At 51.9% G+C, this 21,512-nt stretch overlaps 1 protein-coding gene across 1 annotated transcript in view; it reads left to right on the forward strand.

Moving 5' to 3' along the window:
* Positions 1-20,954, forward strand: part of PADI1 (peptidyl arginine deiminase 1) — a 40,304-nt gene extending 19,350 nt beyond the window's left edge. Inside the window, exons 5-16 of the mRNA XM_003413135.4 lie at positions 294-411; positions 513-638; positions 2,764-2,936; positions 3,056-3,159; positions 4,265-4,388; positions 4,795-4,902; positions 6,873-7,024; positions 13,585-13,729; positions 14,675-14,768; positions 16,014-16,093; positions 16,874-16,999; positions 20,277-20,954. Coding sequence (XP_003413183.2) covers positions 294-411; positions 513-638; positions 2,764-2,936; positions 3,056-3,159; positions 4,265-4,388; positions 4,795-4,902; positions 6,873-7,024; positions 13,585-13,729; positions 14,675-14,768; positions 16,014-16,093; positions 16,874-16,999; positions 20,277-20,510 — 1,584 coding nt within the window. The 3' untranslated portion in view covers positions 20,511-20,954. The remainder of the gene's footprint in view (positions 1-293; positions 412-512; positions 639-2,763; positions 2,937-3,055; positions 3,160-4,264; positions 4,389-4,794; positions 4,903-6,872; positions 7,025-13,584; positions 13,730-14,674; positions 14,769-16,013; positions 16,094-16,873; positions 17,000-20,276) is intronic.
* The last annotated feature ends 558 nt before the right edge of the window (positions 20,955-21,512 follow it).

Raw genomic sequence — 21,512 nt, forward strand, 5'->3', positions numbered from 1 at the left:
TCAGCAGGCTGGGGAGGGCCATTAATGGGAACGGTGACATCACCCTGGCTCCTCCAGTCTGAAGGCCAGGCAGGGCCACTGTGTATGGTTGGGCAGGTTGTTCACTGCATAAGGATGCAGTGGCTCTGGGTTTAGAGCCCTGGAGCTCCAGTTCCCAATCGATGATCTGTCTTTAAATCTTTAAACAAACCCAGATTATGAAAGTCCTCAAGCTAATAAAGCAGCCAGTTCCTGGCCAAGTTCAGAGTCCCCTCCAGTGTCCCACTGACCCTGAGCATTTTGTTTGGCCACAGAAAACCTGGCGCTGGGGCCCCGAGGGCTATGGGGCTGTCCTGCTGGTGAACTGTGACCGGGACAGTCTTACATCCACGGAGCCTGACTGTGCCGACAACCAGCTGGTGTCGCTGGCAGGTGAGTGACAGAGGGGTTGTATGGGGTGTTGAGGGTGGGGGATGAGAGGCGAGCCTGTGGGTGGGGTTGGGGGTTTTGTCTCAAGTGATCATTCTCCTCAGACCTGCAGGACATGTCCCCAATGGTGTTGAGCTGTGAGGGTCCCGACAAGCTCTTTGACAACCACAAGCTGATCTTGAACATGTCCTGGTCTGATTCCAAAAGATTGAGGGTCTTCTGTGCTCGAGGTGAGTGGCCTGGTGAGGCCTCTTCCCTCCTTGCACCATCTTCTGCTTCTCAACCCTTTCTTCCTCCATCTTATTCCTCACACCACCTTTTTGTAACTCTGCCTACAGCTTACAAACACAACATAAAAATCCCAAAACTAAGCCCATTGCTGTGAGTTGATTCTGACTCGTGGAAATCCCATGTGTTACAGAGGAGAATGTCTCCATAGGGTTTTCTTGGCTTTATGGAAGCAGATCTCCAGACCTTTTCTCCGTGGCACTGCTGAGTATGCTCAAACCTCCAACCTTTAGGTTAGTTGTTGTTGTTGTATGCTGTGCAGTCGATTCTGACTCATGGTGACCCTATAGGACAGAGTAGAAATGTCCCATAGAGTTTCCCAGGCTGTAATCTTTGTGGGAGCAGATCACCAGAGCTTTTCTCCCGTGGAGAAGCTGGTGGGTTTGAACAGCTGACCTTTAGGTTAGCAGCTGAGTGCTTAATCATTGCACCACTAGGGCTCCTTTTAGGTTAGTAGTACAGCACAAACCATTTGTGCCCCAGGGACCATAGTATATAACATAGTACCTTAGAAAGAGGTTCAACTATTAGCCCCATTTTACAGACAGGGGAAACTGAGGCTCAGATGCATGAATTCATTGTCTCAAGGCCACACATCTAGTTGGGGGTGGAGCAGACTTTTTTTTTTTTTTAATTAATTTTTATTGTGCTTTAAGTGAAAGTTTACAAATCAGGTCAGTCTCTCATATAAAAATTTACGTACACCTGCTATACATTCCTAATTGATCTCCCCGCTAATGAGACAGCACACTCCTTCCCTCCACTCTCTCTCCTTGTGTCCATTCGGGCAGCTTCTAGCCCCCTCTGACCTCTCATCTCCCCTCCGGACAGGAGATGCCAACATAGTCTTATGTGTCTACTTGATCCAAGAAGCCCATTCTTCACCAGTATCATTTTTCATCCCATATTCTAGTCCAATCCCTTTCTGAAGAGTTGGCCCCAGGCATGGTTCCTGTCTTGGGCTAACAGAAGGTCTGGGGACCATGACCTCCGGGGTCTTTCCAATTCCAGTCTGACCATTAAGTCTGGTCTTTTTATGAGAATTTGGGGTCTGGATCCCACTACTCTCCTGCTCCCTCAGGGGTTCTCTGTTATGTTCCCTGTCAGGGCAGTCATCGGTTGTAGCTGGGCACCATCTAGTTCTTCTGGTCTCAGGTTGATGTAGTCTCTGGTTTACATGGCCCTTTCTGTCTCTTGGGCTCATAATTACCTTTTGTCTTTGGTGTTCTTCCTTCTTCCTTGTGGAGCAGACATTTGAACACAGGTCTCTTGGACACCAAAGCCCTCCTCTTTCCACTGCCTCGACCCTGTCCCCTCCTCTGGTCATTCAGCATGGACTGCCTGTCACTGCGTGTCAGGCACTGTCCATGCAGGTTGAATGGGGCAGGAACCAACGAAGCTACGGCCAGGTCCTGCCTCAGAGAGCCCAGCTTGTCTAAACCCAGACATTCTGTCAGCATTTTTATTAATCAAAGTGTATGGGTTAAAAACAAAACAAAACACCCATCAATCCCTAACACTGAGGTGCACTTACGTATTTTTATAAATAGAAAGAAGCCTGCCCTGTCCCTTCCTTCTTCCCCTTCACCCTCCTCAGTTCAAATTGACCCAGAACTTGTTGTTCCGGCTAAAGGAGCCTGGCAGGAACTGGAATGTTCGTTCCTGTGTACCAGTGGTGGACGGTTAGGCAGAGGCCCCAACTTGGAAACACTTAACAGAATAAGCAAAGCCTCAACAAGTGAACTGACAGCCTTCCTTTAATGAACATGAGCTTAAGAGGGTGACCTTTCCCAGACAACCCTCAGGGGGAGGAGAAAGGAGCAGAGGCAGAACTACCACGTTCCAGGGCCTTTTATCTGTTTCCTGGTTTAAAGGGTACATCAACCCCATGGGAAACACAATAAACTGGCCCATTTTACAGGTGAGGAACTGAGGCTCAGAGAGGTCTAGCACTGAGCCAAGGTCACACTGCTCACGTGTGGGCAGAGCTGGAGAGCAACCCCAGTAGATCTCACCACAAAGATGGCTCTGCCCCCTGTTTCCTGGTTATGACTCTGGTTCTCCTAGGTGGGAATTCCCTCTCAAACTACAAGCAGGTGCTGGGACCCTACCACCTATCCTATGAGATTAAGCGGCAGCCAGGGGAGCGGGAGATCAGCTTCTACGTGGAGGGGCTTGCCTTCCCGGACACTGATTTCCTCGGGCTGGTCTCCCTCAGCGTCAGCCTGGTGAACACGGGGGTGTGTATAACATCAGGCAATGGGATGGGGCTGAGGGGCTCGGGGGTCCAGTGTGGAGCTCTGGGGCTAGGCAGCCTGGGGCTCCCTGCAGGGTCCATGAATCCTCCTTTACCCCTCAGACCCTGCCTGAGGTACCGCTCTTCACAGACACCGTGGCCTTCCGCCTGGCCCCCTGGATCATGACTCCCAACACCCAGCCCCCACTGGAGCTGTATGTGTGCAGGTGAGCCCCCCAACACCAGCCTCCCATCCTAAATTCCCTATACCAGACCCCACTGTGGACTTGCAGAGATATGAAGGTGAATGCTGGGTCTGAGGGTTCTGTCCTGCACACAGACTGGATGGATCCATGGAGGGCACCCTTGGTGCAGAGCTGGGCACAGTACAGCAGTGGGCAGGCTTGGGCTGTCAGTGCCTCCCTCCCCCCCGCCCCCATGCCCTGAGCTCTAAGGCCAAGGCCAAGCTCACCAGCTCTAGCTCTAGCACCAGTACCCCTGATTCTACTCTGTCTACCCTGAAGCAGCTGTGATCATCTTGGATTTAGTCTGGGCAGTGGGGCCAGGCCCTGGTGGCTGCTGGTGGCCTCAGGACACCGAGCCCTCACTCTGAGGTGGGTTAGCTCCTATGCCTGCTGAGGACATGGGAACCTGCCTCCGGAATCCACCGTGAGCCCTGGCCAAACTGGGTGCCTAGTCCTGCTGCCATCTCTGAGAATCCTTGTCAGGCCCTGGTGAGGGAGGGCTCAGCCTCAGTTGGCAAGGTCGTTTCAGGCCTCTGCGTCAGAGGTCAGAGCAGTGAAAAAGGCCACAGTGTAGTTGGACGTAAGTCAGAGGTCCGAGAAGGATGTGGCCAGACAGGTTTGTTCCACTCACCTGGGTCCATGTGTGTGCAGGTGTGTCCTTCCGTTTGCTTGCCAATCCACCCTGACCCCTTTGCTTAGCCTGGCTGGGTGAAACACAGGTAGATGGGGCTACCTGCCCCACCTCTACCACCTCAACCAGTGAGATTCAGTCCCCAGGTTACCTCCTCCAGTGTCTCCTCCCTGACTGTCCACTTAGGCATCCCACTGCTGGGCTTCACACCCCTGGGCTTATCCCTTGCATTGTCCCTATCACCTGATGTGATCTGGGGACACTACTTGTGTCCCCCATTAGCTCGTGGGCCGTTCCAGGGCAGGGACTGTGTCTGAACCCCACTGCCCTGGAGCCACACAGAGCCTAGCACAGACTGAATCGAGGTCACCCTGTCTACCCCTGACTCCAGGCCCCAAGGCCAAGGCCACAGCCAGAGGTCATTATTCTACTCTCTGCTCTCTGTCTTCTGCACAGTGTGATGGATGCTCATGGCTCCAATGAGAAATTTCTGGATGACATGTCTTACCTGGCATTGAAAGCCAACTGCAAGCTGGTCATCTGTCCTCAGATTGAAAACCGAAATGACCGCTGGATCCAGGTTGGGGCAAGAGCAGAGCCCAGGCCAGATGGGGGCTGCCTGGCGAGGCCTGAGCCCCAGTCCTTTCCCAAGCTATGGAACAGGTTCCTAACCAGCCTTAGTCTCCCTGGAGAAGCCAGGCCAGCCTGGGTGCCAGGACTCAGGGCATGTATCTTGGGGAAGGCCTTCCTGCTGCCCACAGCACCCCCGCCTCTCCTGCTTTCCTCTACATGCTCTGGTTCCAGCCCAGAGTCTCTCCTGACTAGAGTCCCAAGAGGCTTTGCTTCCGCCTCTTGCCCTTCACCCCACCGCCCAGGTCATGGGGAGGATCTGTCCCCCAGCCCCCCTGCCCTAGGCCTGGCGGGATCACTGTGTCTATAACCGCCCCCTGAGAAGGTCACCGTGGGCTTTCTTTCCCCCCTCCCAGGATGAGATGGAGTTTGGCTACAGCGAAGCCCCCCACAAATCCTTACCTGTGGTATTTGACTCCCCCCGAAACAGAGGCCTGAAGGATTTCCCCTATAAGAAGATTCTGGTATGTGGAAGAGGGCAGAGTGGGGAACTCTTGGGGGACCTTCCTATAATAGGACACCCACCAATGAGTCTTGCCTAACCAGTTGCCATCGAGTCAATCCCAGCTCAGGCCAACCCCAGGTGTGTCAGAGTAGAATTATGTTTTATAGGGTTTTCAGTGGCTCATTTTTCAGAAGTAGATTTTCAGACCTTCCCTCCAAGGCACCCCTGGGTGGATTTGAACCTCCTACCTTCAGTTAGCAGCTGAGTTCATTAACCGTTTGCACCACCTAGGGACTCCCAGTCTCGCCTGGGCCTGGTCTTTTTGGGCTGGGGACCAGGGTGCAGAAAGAAAGGACATAAACTGTCAGCAAACTGGAGAGCCACTGGGAGGTTTAGGCAGAAGATGCAAATGATATGGAAATAGCATGCAAATAGGCAACTACCCAGATTGGCTCTGGAAAGGCCAGGGCAACAAAGATCCCCTAGACAAGGGGCCTGTGGGCCCCAGGGGAAGTCGCCAGAGGAGTCAGTTCTGGGGAGACCAGCCTTGGGTAGACTAGTCTGCCTTTGCGGGGAATGTACCCTTGCTCAGTCTCACATTCTTTTGTTTTTAAGATGAAGGGGCCTCTATTTATGTAACAAATGTTTCCTGAACACCTACTGTGTGCCAGGCACTGTGCTACCTACTGCGCACACAGAGGCAAGAAAGAGCAGTACCAGTAACTGTGTACCGTGTCCCAGGCACTCTCCTCTGGCTGTATATGAGCTAACTCATTTAATCTACCAGACACTCCTGTGGCTAAATGCTATCATTATGCCCTCTTTACAGATGAGGAAACCAAGGCTCAGAGAGGTTACATAACTTGCCCAAGGCCACACAGCTAGTCACTGGTGGTACCAAGATGCACTTAACTGAGTGGTTAAACTGCCTCTCGAGGTGGCCGGGGGCCTGGAGGACACTGTCACAGAGCCCACAGTCAGCCTGTTTACCTGCCCTACTCCCCCACTGCCGGGGCAATGCCATGGGTAGGAGCTGTGACAGGGAAGTCTGGGAGCTTGTGGGCACACAGAGCAGGGACTTTCAACCAGGAGGGTCAGGGACCAGTCCCAGAGGAGGTGACAATGAGTGCTGCATGGTGAGTCTGCGCTAACCAGGGGCTAACCAGGGGTGGAGCGGTGCTGGGGAGGTGGGATGGGCCTGACCCCAAGCTCCGGTCTTCACCTAGTAGAACCAGGGGCATTTTCCACTGATTTTTGCTCTTATCTGCTTTATTTCCTTTCTTCAGCTTTCTTTGGGTTTAATTGGCTGTTCTTTTTCTAGCTTAACATGGAAGCTAAACGGTTTCAATCCTTTTTTTCTCTTTGTAATATATGTGTTTAAAAGGAGCCCTGATGGTGCACACAGTTAAACGCTCGGCTGCTAACCGAAAGGTGGGTAGTTTGAATCTACCCAGCAGCACCATGGGAGAAAGCCCTGGCAATGTGCTCCCGTAAAGATTATAGCTTAAAAAACCCTGTGGGCCAGTTCTGCTCTGTCATATGGGGTCCCTAGGAGTCAGAATAGACTAACTAGCACCCAACAATAATAACGACCTGTGTGTTTGAAGTTACAGTGATTCCCTAGAAGTGTGTTTCTTCAACCTCCCATTTTCTTGTGTTGTATTTTCATTAGCTTTCACTTCAAAATACTGTCTAATTTCACCACTTGGATTTCTCCTTTGACCCCAGGCTCTTCAAAAGAACGTTGCATAATTTCCAATCATATGGGCATTTTCTTGTCTTTCTGTTACTGACTTTTACTTTAATTGCTCAGTGGTCCAAGAACAGGGGAATTGCTAAAAAGTAGATACAAGTTGTTTTTCAGGAATGAAGAGTCGGGGCGGGGGATGCGTCGTTCAGCATCACTCCCCTCCCCACACCAAGACCTGCCTCTTCCTGTCCTAACTGACTCCTCCTTCTGGTGGGGGGGTCTTGCTGGTCCTCCCCTAGGGCCCTGACTTTGGGTACGTAACTCGGGAGATCCAGTTCAGTAGAGCCTCCAGCCTCGACTCCTTCGGCAATCTGGACGTCAGCCCTCCCGTCACGGTGGGCGGCAAGGAATACCCGCTGGGCCGGATCCTCATTGGCAGCAGCTACCCCAAGTGAGAGGCCCGGGCAGGAGGGGGCGGGCGGGCAGGAGGACCTACTACTGCATCCAACCCCACTTCCCCTCAGCAGAGCACCCTTCCCCAGTCTGCATGGAATTTTAGGATGGAAGACTCAGTTCTAGAATCTTAGATTTCAAAGGCCGCAGAATCTTAAGGAAAAATTCACAACACATGAAAATGGGACACTGAAAAAACAGCACTTCTAGGGAATCACTATAACTTCAAACGCACAGGTCGTTATTATAGTTGGGTGCTGTTAAGTCGATTCTGACTCCTAGGGACCCAGTATGACAGAGTAGAACTGCCCATAGAGTTTTTTAGGCTATAATCTTTATGGGAACAGATTGCCAGGGCTTTCTCCCATGGTGCTGCTGGGTAGGTTCAAACTACCCACCTTTTGGTTAAAAACCGAGTGTTTAACCATAATTTGCACTCAAGTGCTAACCTAAAAGTTGGCAGTTCAAACCCACCCAGCAGTACCTTGGAAGAAAGGTCGGGCAATCTGCTCCAATAAAGATTATAGCCAAGAACATCCTATGAAGCAGTTCTACTTTGTAATCCACGGGACCACTGTGAGTTGGATGTGACACGATGGCAGTGGGTTTTTAGTGACACGCAGTGTTTTGGCCTGCCTAGTATTTTACGTTAATTAGTCACTGACATTAAAAAGTATATATCCAGAGGCCTCATATAAAAAGCCAGGTTTCCAGCTTCTCCTGAGAAATCAGAAGAGCTGGGGAGGTGACTTGCAATCTGGCACAGAGGCAGGGAATGGACCTGTTGACCTCTCCAGTTAGGAGGTCAAATGGCTGCTGTGTTAGTGGTGGTTTGAAAGTGCCCAGGGCAGGTGGCTGCAGCTGAGTGAGTGGTTGGTCAGGATACCAGGGTGACAGAAGTGACCAAGTGAGTTCCACCCTGGGCAGGTGTGATTAGGCAGGAAACAAGGTGTTTGGGGCTTAGTGCTAGACAGGTGACAGTGTTTACTAAATTCTACAGAATGGGTCCCCGCCCCCCCCTGCTGGGACCTGAGGAATAGGGTGTGCAGTGTGGGATCCTGGTGGGGTCCCCTGCTTCTTGCCCGGAGACCATGCCCACAACAGGCCCTGGAGACCACCCTCCCATTTGTGCAGGGTCGGCATGAAGCCCAGCCCTGCCCCAGCTTGCCCCCCAGGCCCTGACCGACTGTCTGGTCTTGGCACAGAGGAGGTACTGGGCAGGCCACACAGCCCCAAGTGGTGAGCCTGGCAGCCTCGGTGCTCTGCATCAGAGGAGGTGAGGCTTCCTGGCACCAATCCCAGGCGTGTAACCTGGGTGCCAAGGCTGGGTGCCCAGGGCTAAGGTTGGCCAGGGCAAGAGGAGTGTGTTCACCCTGCTGGTGACTCATGCCCAGGCACTACTCAGGGGTTGGGTCCTGCCCACACCCCTAGGGCTGAAGGGCCTGGAGACTTCCGGGCAGCTTTCTGTGACTGCAGGGAACGACTCCAGGGGACGGAGCGCTGGCTTTGGAATCAGATAGACTTGGGTTCAAGTCTTGGCTCTGCCACTTACGAGCCATGTGATTTTCGGTACATCACCTAACCAGCGCTCACCCCAGTACCTAGCACATAGGAAGCCTCCCCAAAACCAAACCTGTTGTCGTTGAATCAATTCTGACTCATAGCGACCCTATAAAACTGTCCCATAGAGTTTCCAAGAAGTGGCTGGTGGATTCGAACTGCAGACCTTTTTGGTTAGCAGCTGAGCTCTTAACCACTGTGCCACCAGAGCACACAGTAGGTGCTCAATTAATTAATTTAAAAATATTTATTGCACATTGCTATGGCAGGCACAGCTGAAGGTATGGGGATATAACTGTGAGCAAAACAGATTTAAAAAACTCTCCATTTGTTGAATGAACAAATTATTTTATACTCCAAGCCTCAGTTTTCTCATCTGTAAAATGAGATGAGAAAACTGCCCTGGCTGTATAATCAGTGTTACTGGGAGTAAAGAACTCCTGTAAACCACCTTCCTAATGCTTCGGTATTGTTCAGCTGGCCCTCCTGGAAGTGGATCTGCTTTGAAGCAGGTCGGAACTCATTTAATAAAATGTATTGACCACCTATTGTGTGCCGTGCACATAGTGCTTTGTCCAGGTTACCTCATTTAAATCTTACAACAGCCTTAAGAGGTTAGGACTATTATTTTCCCCATTTTACAGGTGAGTACGCTGAGGTTCAGAAAAGTCAAGGTACATCCATTCATCCATGCATTTGTTCACCAATTCAATAAATACTGATTGAGACCTCTTGTATGCCAGGCCTGGGGCCCAGCGCTGGGGATATGGAAATGACCAAGACAGACAAGGAACTAGCTCTTGAGAGAGTTTAGTGAGGGAGACAAGTAAGTAAGTAAGCAATTACACCCCAGTGGGGTCAGGCGGGGGGATCACATATAATCCAATGTGGGTCTCAAGGAAGGCTTCTTAGAGGGTGCAACAATATTGAGGAGCAATGATAAAGGGTGGGAAGATGCTAGGCGGGTGAAGAAAGGAGCAAAGCTGGGTGGAATGGAGAAGTTTGCCAGGCAGAGGGAACTGCATGGCCTGGAGGCCAGAGAAAGCATGGCTCAACGGAAAGAGCTTGATGGGGACAGGGGTTAGATCGGTAGACAAGGACCAGTCAGATTTCAGGTGGGAGGGGGCTCAGAAAGGCCCAGGTATGTGGGAGAGGAAGGGGGTGGGAGGCTGGACCCATTCTGCTCAGATGCCTGATGAGGTTGTCCTCCCCTCCATCAGCCTGGGGACCTGATCTCAGGGGCAAAGAGCTCAAAGAAGTAGGCTCAGGGAGGGAAGGGGCTCTCTGCATGGCCCCCAAGAACTTTGCCCTTTTTTCTGGCCTTGGGCTTCTGTCCCACAATACATGTACACCCTTACCTGCACCCCATCCACAGCCCCACTAGCCAGTGAGCTGAGTTGGAGCCTTCTCTCAGCTCAAGGCCACAGGGATTTGCTCAGGGATCCCAGAGGGGAAGGTAAAGGGTCACTAGTATGGCCATGGCCCACCCCACTGGATGCTGTGTTGAAAATCAGGAACAAGGCCCTTGGTGGACAGATGGGGTTTTGAGGTTCAGAGACGGACATCTACTTGCCTAGGACTGCACAGCAAGCTAGTGGTACAGTCACTGGTCTCCTTCTCCTTGGAACCCAAAATAAAATTTAACACCCCAGGCTGCTGTCCTGTGTTCCTGCCTTAGCTTCTGACCTCAGCAGTGAACAAAATAGACAGCTTACATACATTCTAGCAGGCAGAAACAGACAAAAATTAAACACGATAGATAAGCAAATCATATAGTGTGTAAGATAAGGGAAGCCCCAGTGAGAAGCTGACATTTAAGCAAAGCCTTGAGAGAGATGAGGGAGTTAACAACGTAGCTATTTGGGAGGAGAATATCCCAGGCAGTGGGAACAGCCAGTGTAAAGGCCCTGAGGCAGAAATGTGCCTGAGACATTAGAACAGCAAGGAGGCCAGTGGGGCTGGAACGGAGTGAGAAAGGAGGGGTTTGATGGGGGACAAAGTCAGAGAGCTTGACAGAGCAGAGTTCAGGTCATAACCTGGAGCTGATATTTGTACGTATGTCATAGTCTTATCACGAAGATTAAACGAGATACTTAGCGTGAGGAGCCTAAGGCAGGCACAGAGTTGGTGTTCAACAAACACTCTGTCCACGCTCTGCTCTTGTACACTTTCCACGCTCTGCTCCAGCCATTCAAAACTTCTTCGAGCAATTCTGCCTCCTGGTGGCATTTTCAATAATGACTCAGAGACTAGGCCTGACGCCTCGCAAGCTGTAGTCAATTTTATCCACCGCTGCCTCCAAGAAAGCATCCGAAGGGGCATTCTACCCCTTCCGCAACGTTACTGCTTCTGGTTTCTGTCACTTTCTACTTGGGAACAATTTCTTTTTCTTAAGCCTAGCTCTTCTTCTCACTGTATTTTTTTTTTAATCTTTAAAAAGCACATTATTAAAATAACAGAAAAGCAAGAAAAATATTTCCCTTGATCCCACCCCGAAAACAAAATCAGCATGTTCATTTATTACTGTCGGCCATATCTCCTTCTAGTCTTTGTCTTTGGAATTTTCTATTTTATACAGACCATGGACACTGCTGTTTAAAAGCATTCTTATCCCAGCAAATATTTATGGAATGTCTGTTATGTGTGTGAGGTTGTAGATACAGTAGAGAGCAACGTAGACAAAATCCCTGCCTGTGTTCTAGTGAGATGTCAGACAATAAACAAGGTAAATAAGATGTCAGGTTTGTAGCACATGGGTGGTACCAAGTGCTACAGTGAAAAACTGTGCTGGGAAGGGGGATGAAGGGTTGTTGTACTTCTCAAAGGCCTCCTAGAGAAAGAAGGTGACATTTGAATTAAATCTGAAGGAGATGAAGGAGTGAGTCATGGGGATATGGGGCTGGTTCCTGGTAGAGAAAACAGCAAGTGCAAAGGCCCTGAGGCAGAGAGCGGCAGGTGCATTCAAGACACAGCAGGAGGCCAGCATGGCTGGAGCTGAGCAAATGAAGTGTTTAGAGGCAGGAGGGGAGTCATAAGGGTTGGAAGGGGCCAGACTATACAGTCATTGTAAAGCCTTGGCTATTACTGTGAGTGAGCTGGGAGCGTGAGGAAGGACGTGATCTGACATATTAGAAAACCTCCTTCTGGGTAGACTGTACGGGAACAAGAATGAAAGCAGAGAGACCAGAGAAATGGAGAGGCTACTGAGATGATCCAGGTGCGGGAGCTGCCCGCTGGCCAGGTGCTGGCAGAGGAGAGGAGGAGGGGCTGGCTTCTGTTCCTTAAGATAAAGCATGTCTGTGATACGTTCTTAAGCCGGACAAGTAAGGGCAAGAAATGCAACCCCTTTTTTTTGTAAGGAGCCCTGGTGGCGCAGTGGTTAAGTATTTGGCTACTAACCAAAAGGTTGCCAGTTTGAATCCACCAGCTGCTCCTTAGAAACCCTATGGGGCAGTTCTACTCTGTCCTATAGAGTTGCTATGAGTCAGAATCAACTTGAGGGCAATGGGTTTCGTTGTTGTAAAATATATTGGGGAAAAAAACCTCTATAGAGAGTATGCATTTGTGTGATTGTATATGGCTATGTGTCCAGGGAAAAGTGGAAAATGCCAAGTATAATAAATTATTCTGATGTTTGATGAGTCACGCTTTAACTTCCCAGGCCTCAGCTGCCTCATCTGTGAAATGGGGGCATTGCCCTCACCTAAGGTATCAGAGCCCTGGTGGCGTAGTGGTTAAGAGCTACGTCTGCTAATCAAAATGTTGGCAGTTGGAATCCACCAGCCACTCCTTGGAAACCCTATGGGGCAGTTCTACTTTGTCCTACAGGGTTGCTAGAGTCAGAATAAACCCAATGGGTTTGGTTTTGTTTAAGGTACCATCAGAGGGTCCCTTCCATGCACGAGTGGCTTTTCATAGTGCCTTCTCCCACAGCTCAGGGACTCCAGCTTCTGCTCCCCTGTTCCCTGCCCTAGGCGCCCTCAGCACCACCACCCGCACCCCCCCGCCCCGCCCCAGCTTTCCACACCAGTCCCTCCCTCTGCTACCCAAGGGTGGTTTGAAGATGCCCAGGCCTCATTGCAGGAACTAATGCGGATTAGAGAGTCAGCGTTTCAAGCTAAACGACTGTGACAAGTGGCTCTCAAATTTTGCCACATTCAAGAATCAGCTGAGATTCTTAACAAAATGCAGATTTGGGTGGGGAATAAGCCTCCCAAAAGAGGATTCCTGGGCCACGCCCACAAAGACTCTGAGATATGCAGCGGCTGGGGGGCAGGAATCCTCGGTTTAAACAAGCACCACCCCCTGCGGAATCTGACCCCCAGGTGGTCCAGCCACCACGTTTTGGGAAATACTGGACTGAGGGAGGGGAAGGCTAGGTCTCCTCTTGGGTTCTGAGCACAAGGCTGTGTGTCTCTTGGGTAAGGGGTCAACCTCTCTGAATCCCAGGCTGTGAAATGAGGGTCTCAGTTCCCTTTGGCAGATGGAGCTCCCTCCTTTGACTCGTTTCCCGGGACAGGTGGAGGTAGGGGTGGACACAGGACCTTTGGGCCTTGGGGAGGGTGTTCTGGGATGAGGGAGTCCGTACACTCTGGGATGATGGTGAGGATGGAGAGCATTTTCCTGGGAGCACCTGGAGACTGCACCTGGGGTACCCCACCTGCCGTCCCTTGCCTTGGGTAGCTGGTGGCAGCGGACACTACGGGCAGAGGGCACCATCTCCTCCTGGGGCATTTTCCCACCATGCTCCTGGCCTTGGATTGTGCTTGGAACTGCTGGGATTGGAATCAGGGCAGCCTGGCCCTGTCACTTTTAAGCTGCGTGGTCTAGGCTAAGTCATTACAGCTCTCTGAGCCTCAGTTTCCCCCTCTGGGAAATGGGGACAAAAGAAGACCTATTCATGAGGCTTGGATGGGGGGTGCACACAAAGCGCCTGCGTGGTGCCAGCACGCGGTAGGCATGTAGTTAGTGACAGCGGCTCTCTCTTTCCCTGGCCAGGTCCAGTGGTCGAAGGATGACCAAGGTGGTGCACAACTTCCTACAGGCCCAGCAGGTACAGGCGCCTGTGGAGCTCTACTCGGATTGGCTCTCTGTGGGCCATGTGGATGAGTTCCTGAGCTTTGTGCCCACCTCGGACCAAAAGGTGCGTCCCCTCCCCTCCTGGCTGAGCCACCTCTGCTCCTGCCTGACCTGATGGAATGGGATGGGATAGGGCAAAGCCACCTGGAACCAACTCAGCCCCTGGGTCCAGAGTTAGCTTAGGGTCAGGGCAGCCTTGAGGCCAGGCAGTGTTAATCCAGGAAGCCTTCCTGGAGGAGGTGAGAGCCTCAGATCAGGAGGACACTCATTCTCACACTGATTGGCAGTTTGCTTGGACCCAAACCCCTCAGCCAAGAGCCAGGAATGGTGCTGATAACAACTGGTAATGTTTAGTGAATACCTACTATGTACCACATGTTTTAATTCATTTAGTCCTCCAATAAGCCCATGAGGTAGGTACTATTATCGTTGTCCCCATTTTACAGATAAGGAAGCCGAGGCTCAGAAAGACAATTAACTTCCAAGGTCACACAGCCTGTAGGTGGCAGGGTAGGATTCAAACTCAGACAGTGGACCCACATTAACCACTAGGCTCTATTGCCTTGAAGGGGTGACTGGGGAGGGCATGGCTCTTGGGGAGCAGTGGCCTGGTAGGGGAGGCCTCCCAGTGAGTAATTACAACCCAGTGTGGTGAGGGATCCGACAGAGGTGGACACGGTGCAGCTGGGCCAGAAGCAAAGGAGCTATCTCCTCTGCCTGGGAAGGAGGAGACCCCTGAATTGGTCTTGAAGGGAGAAATCAGAGTTCCCTGGTGGTCAAAGCGATGAAGGGCCCTCATGCAGGGACAGCGTGAACAAAGGCCTGGAGGTGTGAGCCAGTCTAGAGCACTGGGGGAGTTGGGGGCACTCTGCATGGCTGGTGGGCAGGACTGGGCATGGGGGTATCCCTTGAGCAGCCTGGCTTCTGAATTCAGACCCTCCTTCGCTTGGGGTCTCCTTTGTCTGGGGAGAACCTGTCCCTGAGCCAATTCTCCCTCCCTCTGTGCCAGGGCTTCCGGTTGCTCCTGGCTAGCCCCAGCGCCTGCCTCAAACTGTTCCAGGAGAAGAGAGAGGAGGGCTACGGGGAGGCAGCCCAGTTTGATGGTGAGTGCCAATGACTGCGTCACCTGCTGCGTGGACCCTATTCACTTGCTTGCTCGTCACCAACCTGGGCACCATGACGCCTTTCCTCACTGAGTCTTTGTTCACAGGCCCTTTGTCTGCAGATCTCACGCCTCTTGGCCAGCTATCACTGACTCTCCTGACAGTCACCCTAATGTGGGAGCTAAGGGATGGGAAGCCTAGAGGCCAGGGGACAGCCCCAGGCACATAGCAAGGGGATGGCACCCTCTGCACGGGCCACACCCCAGGAGAGGAAAGAAACAGGAAGAAAGGAGCACTCTGGGTGGGGTGCTGGGTCTGTGCCATGCACTTTCTTGTTCTCGCCCCTATCTGATCTTGTCGCCACCCTCTTATCCCTTTTCACAAAGGAGGAAACTGAGGCTCAGAGAAGTGGCTTGCCCAGGGCTACACAGCCAGGAAGCAGCAGAGCTGGGGGCTCAAGAGTTGGAAAGGGCGAGAAGCCAGGCTTCGTGGTCAGGGAACCCCCTTTCCCCCATGGAGCCTCCTCTAAGGACTTCCAAGAATGGTACCCACCACAGACCTTAGTGTTCTGACCTGAAGAACTAGCACTGGAAGGTCATGGCACAGCCTTTGGAATCCATAGTCCTAGGTTCAAATCCTGGTCCTGCCATTAATGGCTGTGGCATAGTGTGTGTGTTCTGAACCTCTCAGTGCCTCAGTTTCCCTTCTCTGAATCTAGGGCAATAATTAGCTCCTCCTACAACTGTTTTAAAGATTAATACTAAATTAAATAAAGTGCCCAGAGCATGGTGGCATTCAATAATGGCTGTACTGTGATTATTGGGCCCTGAGTCTGGGAGTTCCTTCCCAAGGCAGGGGCGGGGCTGGCCTCTAAACCATTACCAGGTTTTACTTGCAACCAGAACCTGTTCCCTTGAGGCTTCCCTGTCTCTGGCTTTCTCTATCCTGACTGAAAAACAAAACAAACAAACAAAAAAACGAATGCACTGCCACCGAGTTGATTCCGACTCATAGTGACCCTATAGGACAGAGTAGAACTACCCCATAGGGTTTCATGGAGCACTTGGTGGATTTGAACTGCCAAACATTTGGTTAGCAGCCACACACTTACCCACTGCACCACCAGGATTTCCCTTGGCACTAAGGTGGGAGGGAAATCCTGGTCTGGATTATGCAGCCCCCAAGTCTGAGTTCTCCTGGGGCGGTACTCCCTGACTCCACATAATCTCTTTCTTTCTCTTTCAGAGTTGAAATATCAGAGCAAGAGAAGCATTAATGAGATGCTGGCGGACAGAAGCCTCCGGAGTGACAGTCTCTATGTACAGGTGAGGGCAGGACCATCAGCTACTCTTGGGGCTCCACCCACTGTAGGGAGAAGCAGGCCCAGGAACTACTGGAGTGGTGGGGAGGGACTGTGGGCCTCTGGAGGGCTGGGGAACTTGTGGGTAGAGTAGGGGCTCTGCCCTCGGAATCCTCGGTCTGATGGAAGAGACACAGCCGTGCCCTCAGGAACTCCCAGTCTAATGAGGGAGGCTCTGGTCCTGCTCTGAGGAATGATTGATTTCCGTGGAACAACACGGAATTCTCACGATGACAGAGCTGTGGTGAAGAAACCGGGCCTTTGGGGGTGGGGGGGATGGAGAGTCAATTCTCCTGTGAGGAGAATGGGTGGAACAAAGGTGTCATTAAGGGGCAGGATATGCTTGCTGCATGCCTGGTACAGGGTGGCTGCTCAGTAAGTGAGAGGGGGACCCTTCATTCCCTCCCCCAGCAGTGCTGGCACTTTCTCCTAGACTGGTGAGATGGAGCAGGAACATAGACCATGCTGTGTCTGTGGCTGGGACAGTGGGGTATAGGGACAAGGGAACCAGAAACTGCCTGGGTCCAAACCCAGCTCTGTACTTCCTAGCTTTGTACCCTTGGGCAAGTCCCTTGAGCCTCAGTTTCCCCATCTGGAGATAGCAATGGCTTTTATTGCACAAGGCTGTTGTGAGGGTCAAAGGCGCGAGAAGGTGTGGAGGGCTCTGCACAGGCCTGGCGCACAGTAGGTGCCTTTCTTTTCGGTCTCCCCGGTGGGCTCCGGCTGCCTCTTCTCCTGTCCCTAGAAATGTATTGACTGGAACCGTGAGGTGCTGAAGCGGGAGCTGGGCCTGACGGAGCGTGACATCATCGACATCCCCCAGCTCTTCTCTCTGAAGGGCTCCTACGCAGAAGCCTTCTTCCCCGACATGGTGAGAGCCTGCTCCCTGTCCCTGGGAGTCAGCTGGGATTCTAGAGGAGAGCCACTCCCTGTCCAAGGGCAGGCTGGACCTGCTGAGCTCCCCAGTGTTTTTTGTTGTTTGATTTTTACACAGATATAGAACATTTCCAAGGGTGGCGCAAACAGTTTGCACCCCACTGCTAACCTAAAGGTTGGCAGTTTGAACCCACCCAGCTTCGCCACGTAAGAAAGGCCTGGAGATCTACCTCCATAAAGATCACAGCCAAGAAAACCTTATGGAGCACAGCTCTACTCTGTAACACACGGGGTTGCCATGAGTCGGAGTCGACCCCACAGCAGCTAACAACCACAACAGAACATTTCCGTCATCACAGAAAGCTCTAATGGACACTGTCGCCTTACAGCAGTCGTTCACAGCCAAGGGCGATTCCCGCCCCCTGCTCCAGGGCATTTTTGATTGTTACAGTGAGGGGCATACTACTGGCATTTAGTGGGTAGAGGCCAGGGATGCTGTTAAACATCCTATAATGCACAGGATGACTCCCTTACGACAAAGCGTCCCTCCCCCCAGTAGAAAAAGAAAGCGTGATTTGGTCCCAAATGTTTCAACGTCTGTTTCTGGGTCTCACCCGCCTTCTCTGCTCCTGAGCTGGGGCAGGTGGGGCAGGTGGCGTTGCCTGCTGGCTCTCATTAACTCGGGGCAGCTGACTCGCAGATGAGCAGATGTGATCTCACCTGGGAGGGGCCTGAGTGATGCTATCAGCACGGTCCTGGCCAAAGTGCCCCTTAAGCCCATGGAAAAGGATGTTGGGGTGTTGGCAGCTGTGGGGGGTGGTCCCCCAGGATGGAAGAGAGACCCTCCCTCTTCAGGTTGGGGCCTTTAGCTTGAATACTTCTTGCTGGGCGGGCCGAGGGTTTGGAATGGATGCTTACTAACTGGTGGAAGGGGAGGTGGCGCACTTCCCCACAGGACCTGCTTCCATTCCAACTCCTCACTGTGGGCTTGAACCGCCAGGTCCTGGCAGAGACCTCTAACGCTGGGCTTCTCAGCCTGGGCACCATTGACATTTGGGGCTAAATGATTCTCTGTTGTATGTGGGGGCGCTGTCTGTGCATTGTATGATATTGAGCACCATCCCTACCCTCTACTAACTAGGTTGTCACAGTCAACAATGCCCTGGGGGCAAAACTGCCCCTGGTTTAGGCCCATTGCTTTAAGGTAATGATGTCTGTTAGAGCTTCTGTGATGATAGAATGGTCTACCTGTGCAGTACAGTATGGTAGCTGCGGAGCCACGATTGGTTCCTAAGCACTTGAAATGTGACTAGTGCAGCTGAGGAATAAAAAGCTTAATTTTATTTAGTTTAAATTTTGAGTCACATGTGGCTAGTGATGGCTGTATTAGACAGGGCTACCTGGCTCTGGTTCTGGTTGAAGGGTGAGGGGAGGTCTAGGCCACAGCCCATGACTTCAGTCAGCTCTCTTTGGGATGCGGCCTTGCCCCCACCTTCTGGAAGTCCCCTCCTCAATAGATACCCTGTCTGTCTGTGGGACTCTCTTTCAGCCTAAAAAACCAAACCAAACCTATAGCTGTCAAGTCGATTCTGACTCATAGCAACCCTATAGAAGACAGTAGAACTGCCCCATAGGGTTGCCAAGGAGCGGCTGGTGGATTTGAACTGTCTACCTTTTGGTTAGCAGCTGAGCTCTCAACCACTGTGCTACTAGCTCCCTTTTCAGTCTAGGCGCTGCTAAATGCTCTCAGCGTGTTCTCACTGGAAGGGGGCTCTTAGGGAGCACTCGGCTAACCCCTTGTTTGACAGATAGGGAAAGTGAGGCCCACAGAAAGAGAGTGGGTGACTTGCTTGAGGTGGAGCTAGGACTGGCCCCCGATCTCCCAATCTCTCTACCTCCCTCATTGAGGAGGAAGCAGAGACTGGGCTGGCTATGGTCCTGAGTCCTTGATCGTCTCCCCCCTTGTCTTTCCGCTGATGCCCCTCCCCCTAGCATGTTCTGGCCTATCAGTGGGCAGCCAGGTAGCTCAGGCCAAGGCAACGAGGCTGACCCCATGGGACCCTCCAGTTTTATGTTGGTCCCAGGCATAGGGGCAGGGCACAGAAAGTATAGGGGCACAGGGTTTGGAACAACTCACCACACCCCAAGAGAACCCAAGACTGCCATCTGTACAGTGAGTCCAGGGAGTCCCCTTTGAGCCCGAAGGGCAACTCCTTATGTCCTCTGGCCATCAAGCTGGGGCCGAGACTTCCTCCAAGAAACCTCCATGCCCTGACATTGAGGAGATTTCCCTTCCTCAGGGTTAGGACCCCAAGCCAGGCCCATAATTGTGGAAGGCAGAGGTGCCACCAAAGGTCAACTCAGGTGCCGGGGCTCCCAGCCTCTTGCACCAACTCCTCAGCCTCCCAAGAGGCCCCAGTGCCAGATTTGGGAAGAGTGTAAAGAGCATGGGTGTTGGCATGAGTCAGATCCAAGTTCTAAATTTCATCTCGCCGCTCTCTGGCTGGTGGCCTTGATTACGTTACTTGCCCTGTCTGAGCCACAGCCTCAGAGGGAGGCTGGGAGATTTAGTGATGATATGGCTGGCATGGAAAAGATGCTCAATGAAAGGTAACAATGATCAGGGCTGCCAAGGACTGCTGAGCAAGGTGTATACTGCACAAGGGCATACACCTACGAAGATATTCACACTGTAGACCTTGAAGATGTGTGTATTCTACAAGTTTCTGGCAGGTGACAGTAAACTCTTGTTCTAAAAAGGTTATCATATGAAAATTCTGAGAGATGGAAGAAAGTATTGGAGGAAGGGGTGGTTTGATTCACGCAAAGTTACCACGTGGATTACTGGCAGCCCTGGTTTTTATTAATCCTCTCTTCCAACCATGAATCCATTTCTTCTCTGCTTCTCTAGATCCTTAGTTCTTTTTTTTTTGGCTTTAACAAAGAGAAATTTATTTCCTCACAGTAAGGTAGGCTAAAAGTCCAAATTCAAGTTGTCAGCTCCAGGGAAGGTTTTCTCTCTCTGTCAGGTTTTGAAGAAGGTCCTTGTCCACAGTCTTTCCACAGTCGATGAGCTTCTCAGGCGCAGGGACCCTGGGTCCAAATGACGGGCTCTGCTCCTGTAGGCCCTTAGTTCTTGAGGTGGCCCAGGATGCTGGCGAGGATAGGCGAGACTCCTGGATGGTTAGCCAGAGTCAGAAGTCCAGAAAGGGCCCCAAGTGTAGAGTGTCCCCAACCAGCTGAGCCTCCCTCTTGCCTCCTCTCTTCTACAGGTCAACATGGTGGTCTTAGGCAAGTACTTGGGCATCCCCAAGCCCTTTGGGCCCATCATCAATGGCCACTGCTGCCTGGAGGAGAAAGTGCGGTCCCTGCTGGAGCCACTGGGCCTCCATTGCATCTTCATTGACGACTACTTGTCCTATCACAAGCTGTCTGGGGAGATCCACTGTGGCACCAATGTGCGTCGGAAGCCCTTTCCCTTCAAGTGGTGGAACATGGTGCTCTGAACCTACTCCCCACCAGCCATCCTCTCTGCCCACCTCCTGGCGAACCCCATCAGGGTGAAGGCAAGGCATGTCCACCTGGCCCCCATCCTCTTGCGGGAGACTGGGGCACCTCCCCCTGAGTGCCTGCAGATGTGCCGGCCACTGTGGGCACTGGGGTACAGGGATGGAAAGCCCACGTCTCTGCCTCTAGTGTGGCTTACCCAATCCAGGAAGGACTGCCCTCACTCTCCCCTTGCCTGGTCCTCGCCCATGGCCCCTAGAGGTGCTGGGAAAGATCAAAAGCCTTAGCCCATTCAAGGATGGCCATGAGTGGCCTCAGCCGGGGAACCTTACTTTGGATTGTTGCTGTTAGCTGCCATCTAGTTGTCTCCGACTCATGGCCACCTTGTATATGACAGAATGAAATGTGGCCCAGTCCTGTTCCATCTTCATGATCGTTGTATGTTTGAGTCCATTGTTGTGACTATTGAGTCAATCCATCTCATTGAGGGTTTCCTTATTTTTGCTGACCCTCCACTTTAGCAAACATGATGTCCTTCTCCAGCGATTGGGCCCTCCTGATGACGGGTCCAAAGTAAATAAGTTGAAGCTGCACCATCCTCGCTTCTAAGGAGCATTCTGGTTGTATTTTTTCTAAAACTGATTTGTTTGTTCTTCTTGCGGTATATTCAATATTCTTCACCAACACCACAGTTCAAAGGCATCATTTCTTCTTCTGTCTTCCTTTTTCATTGCCCAGTTTTTGCATGCATAAGAGGTGATGAAAAAGACCACGGCTTGGGTCAGACATGCCTTAGTCATCAAGGCGACATCCACTTTGGACTGCTCCTTCTATTCTGATGCCTTCCTTGGGCCTGAAGACTTTGTGCTCGCACCAGGAATGGGACCCAGAGGGCCTCGTTCTGGGTGAGCGGCCTCAGTTCCAGGCCACCTCTGGCTCTTGTAAGACGAGGAAGGGAGATCCAAGGCATCCTCTTTCCTCTACGAGTTGTCTTCTCCCCA

This window comes from Loxodonta africana, chromosome 3 (genome assembly GCF_030014295.1).
Source record: "Loxodonta africana isolate mLoxAfr1 chromosome 3, mLoxAfr1.hap2, whole genome shotgun sequence".
In the NCBI taxonomy this organism is placed as follows: domain Eukaryota; kingdom Metazoa; phylum Chordata; class Mammalia; order Proboscidea; family Elephantidae; genus Loxodonta; species Loxodonta africana.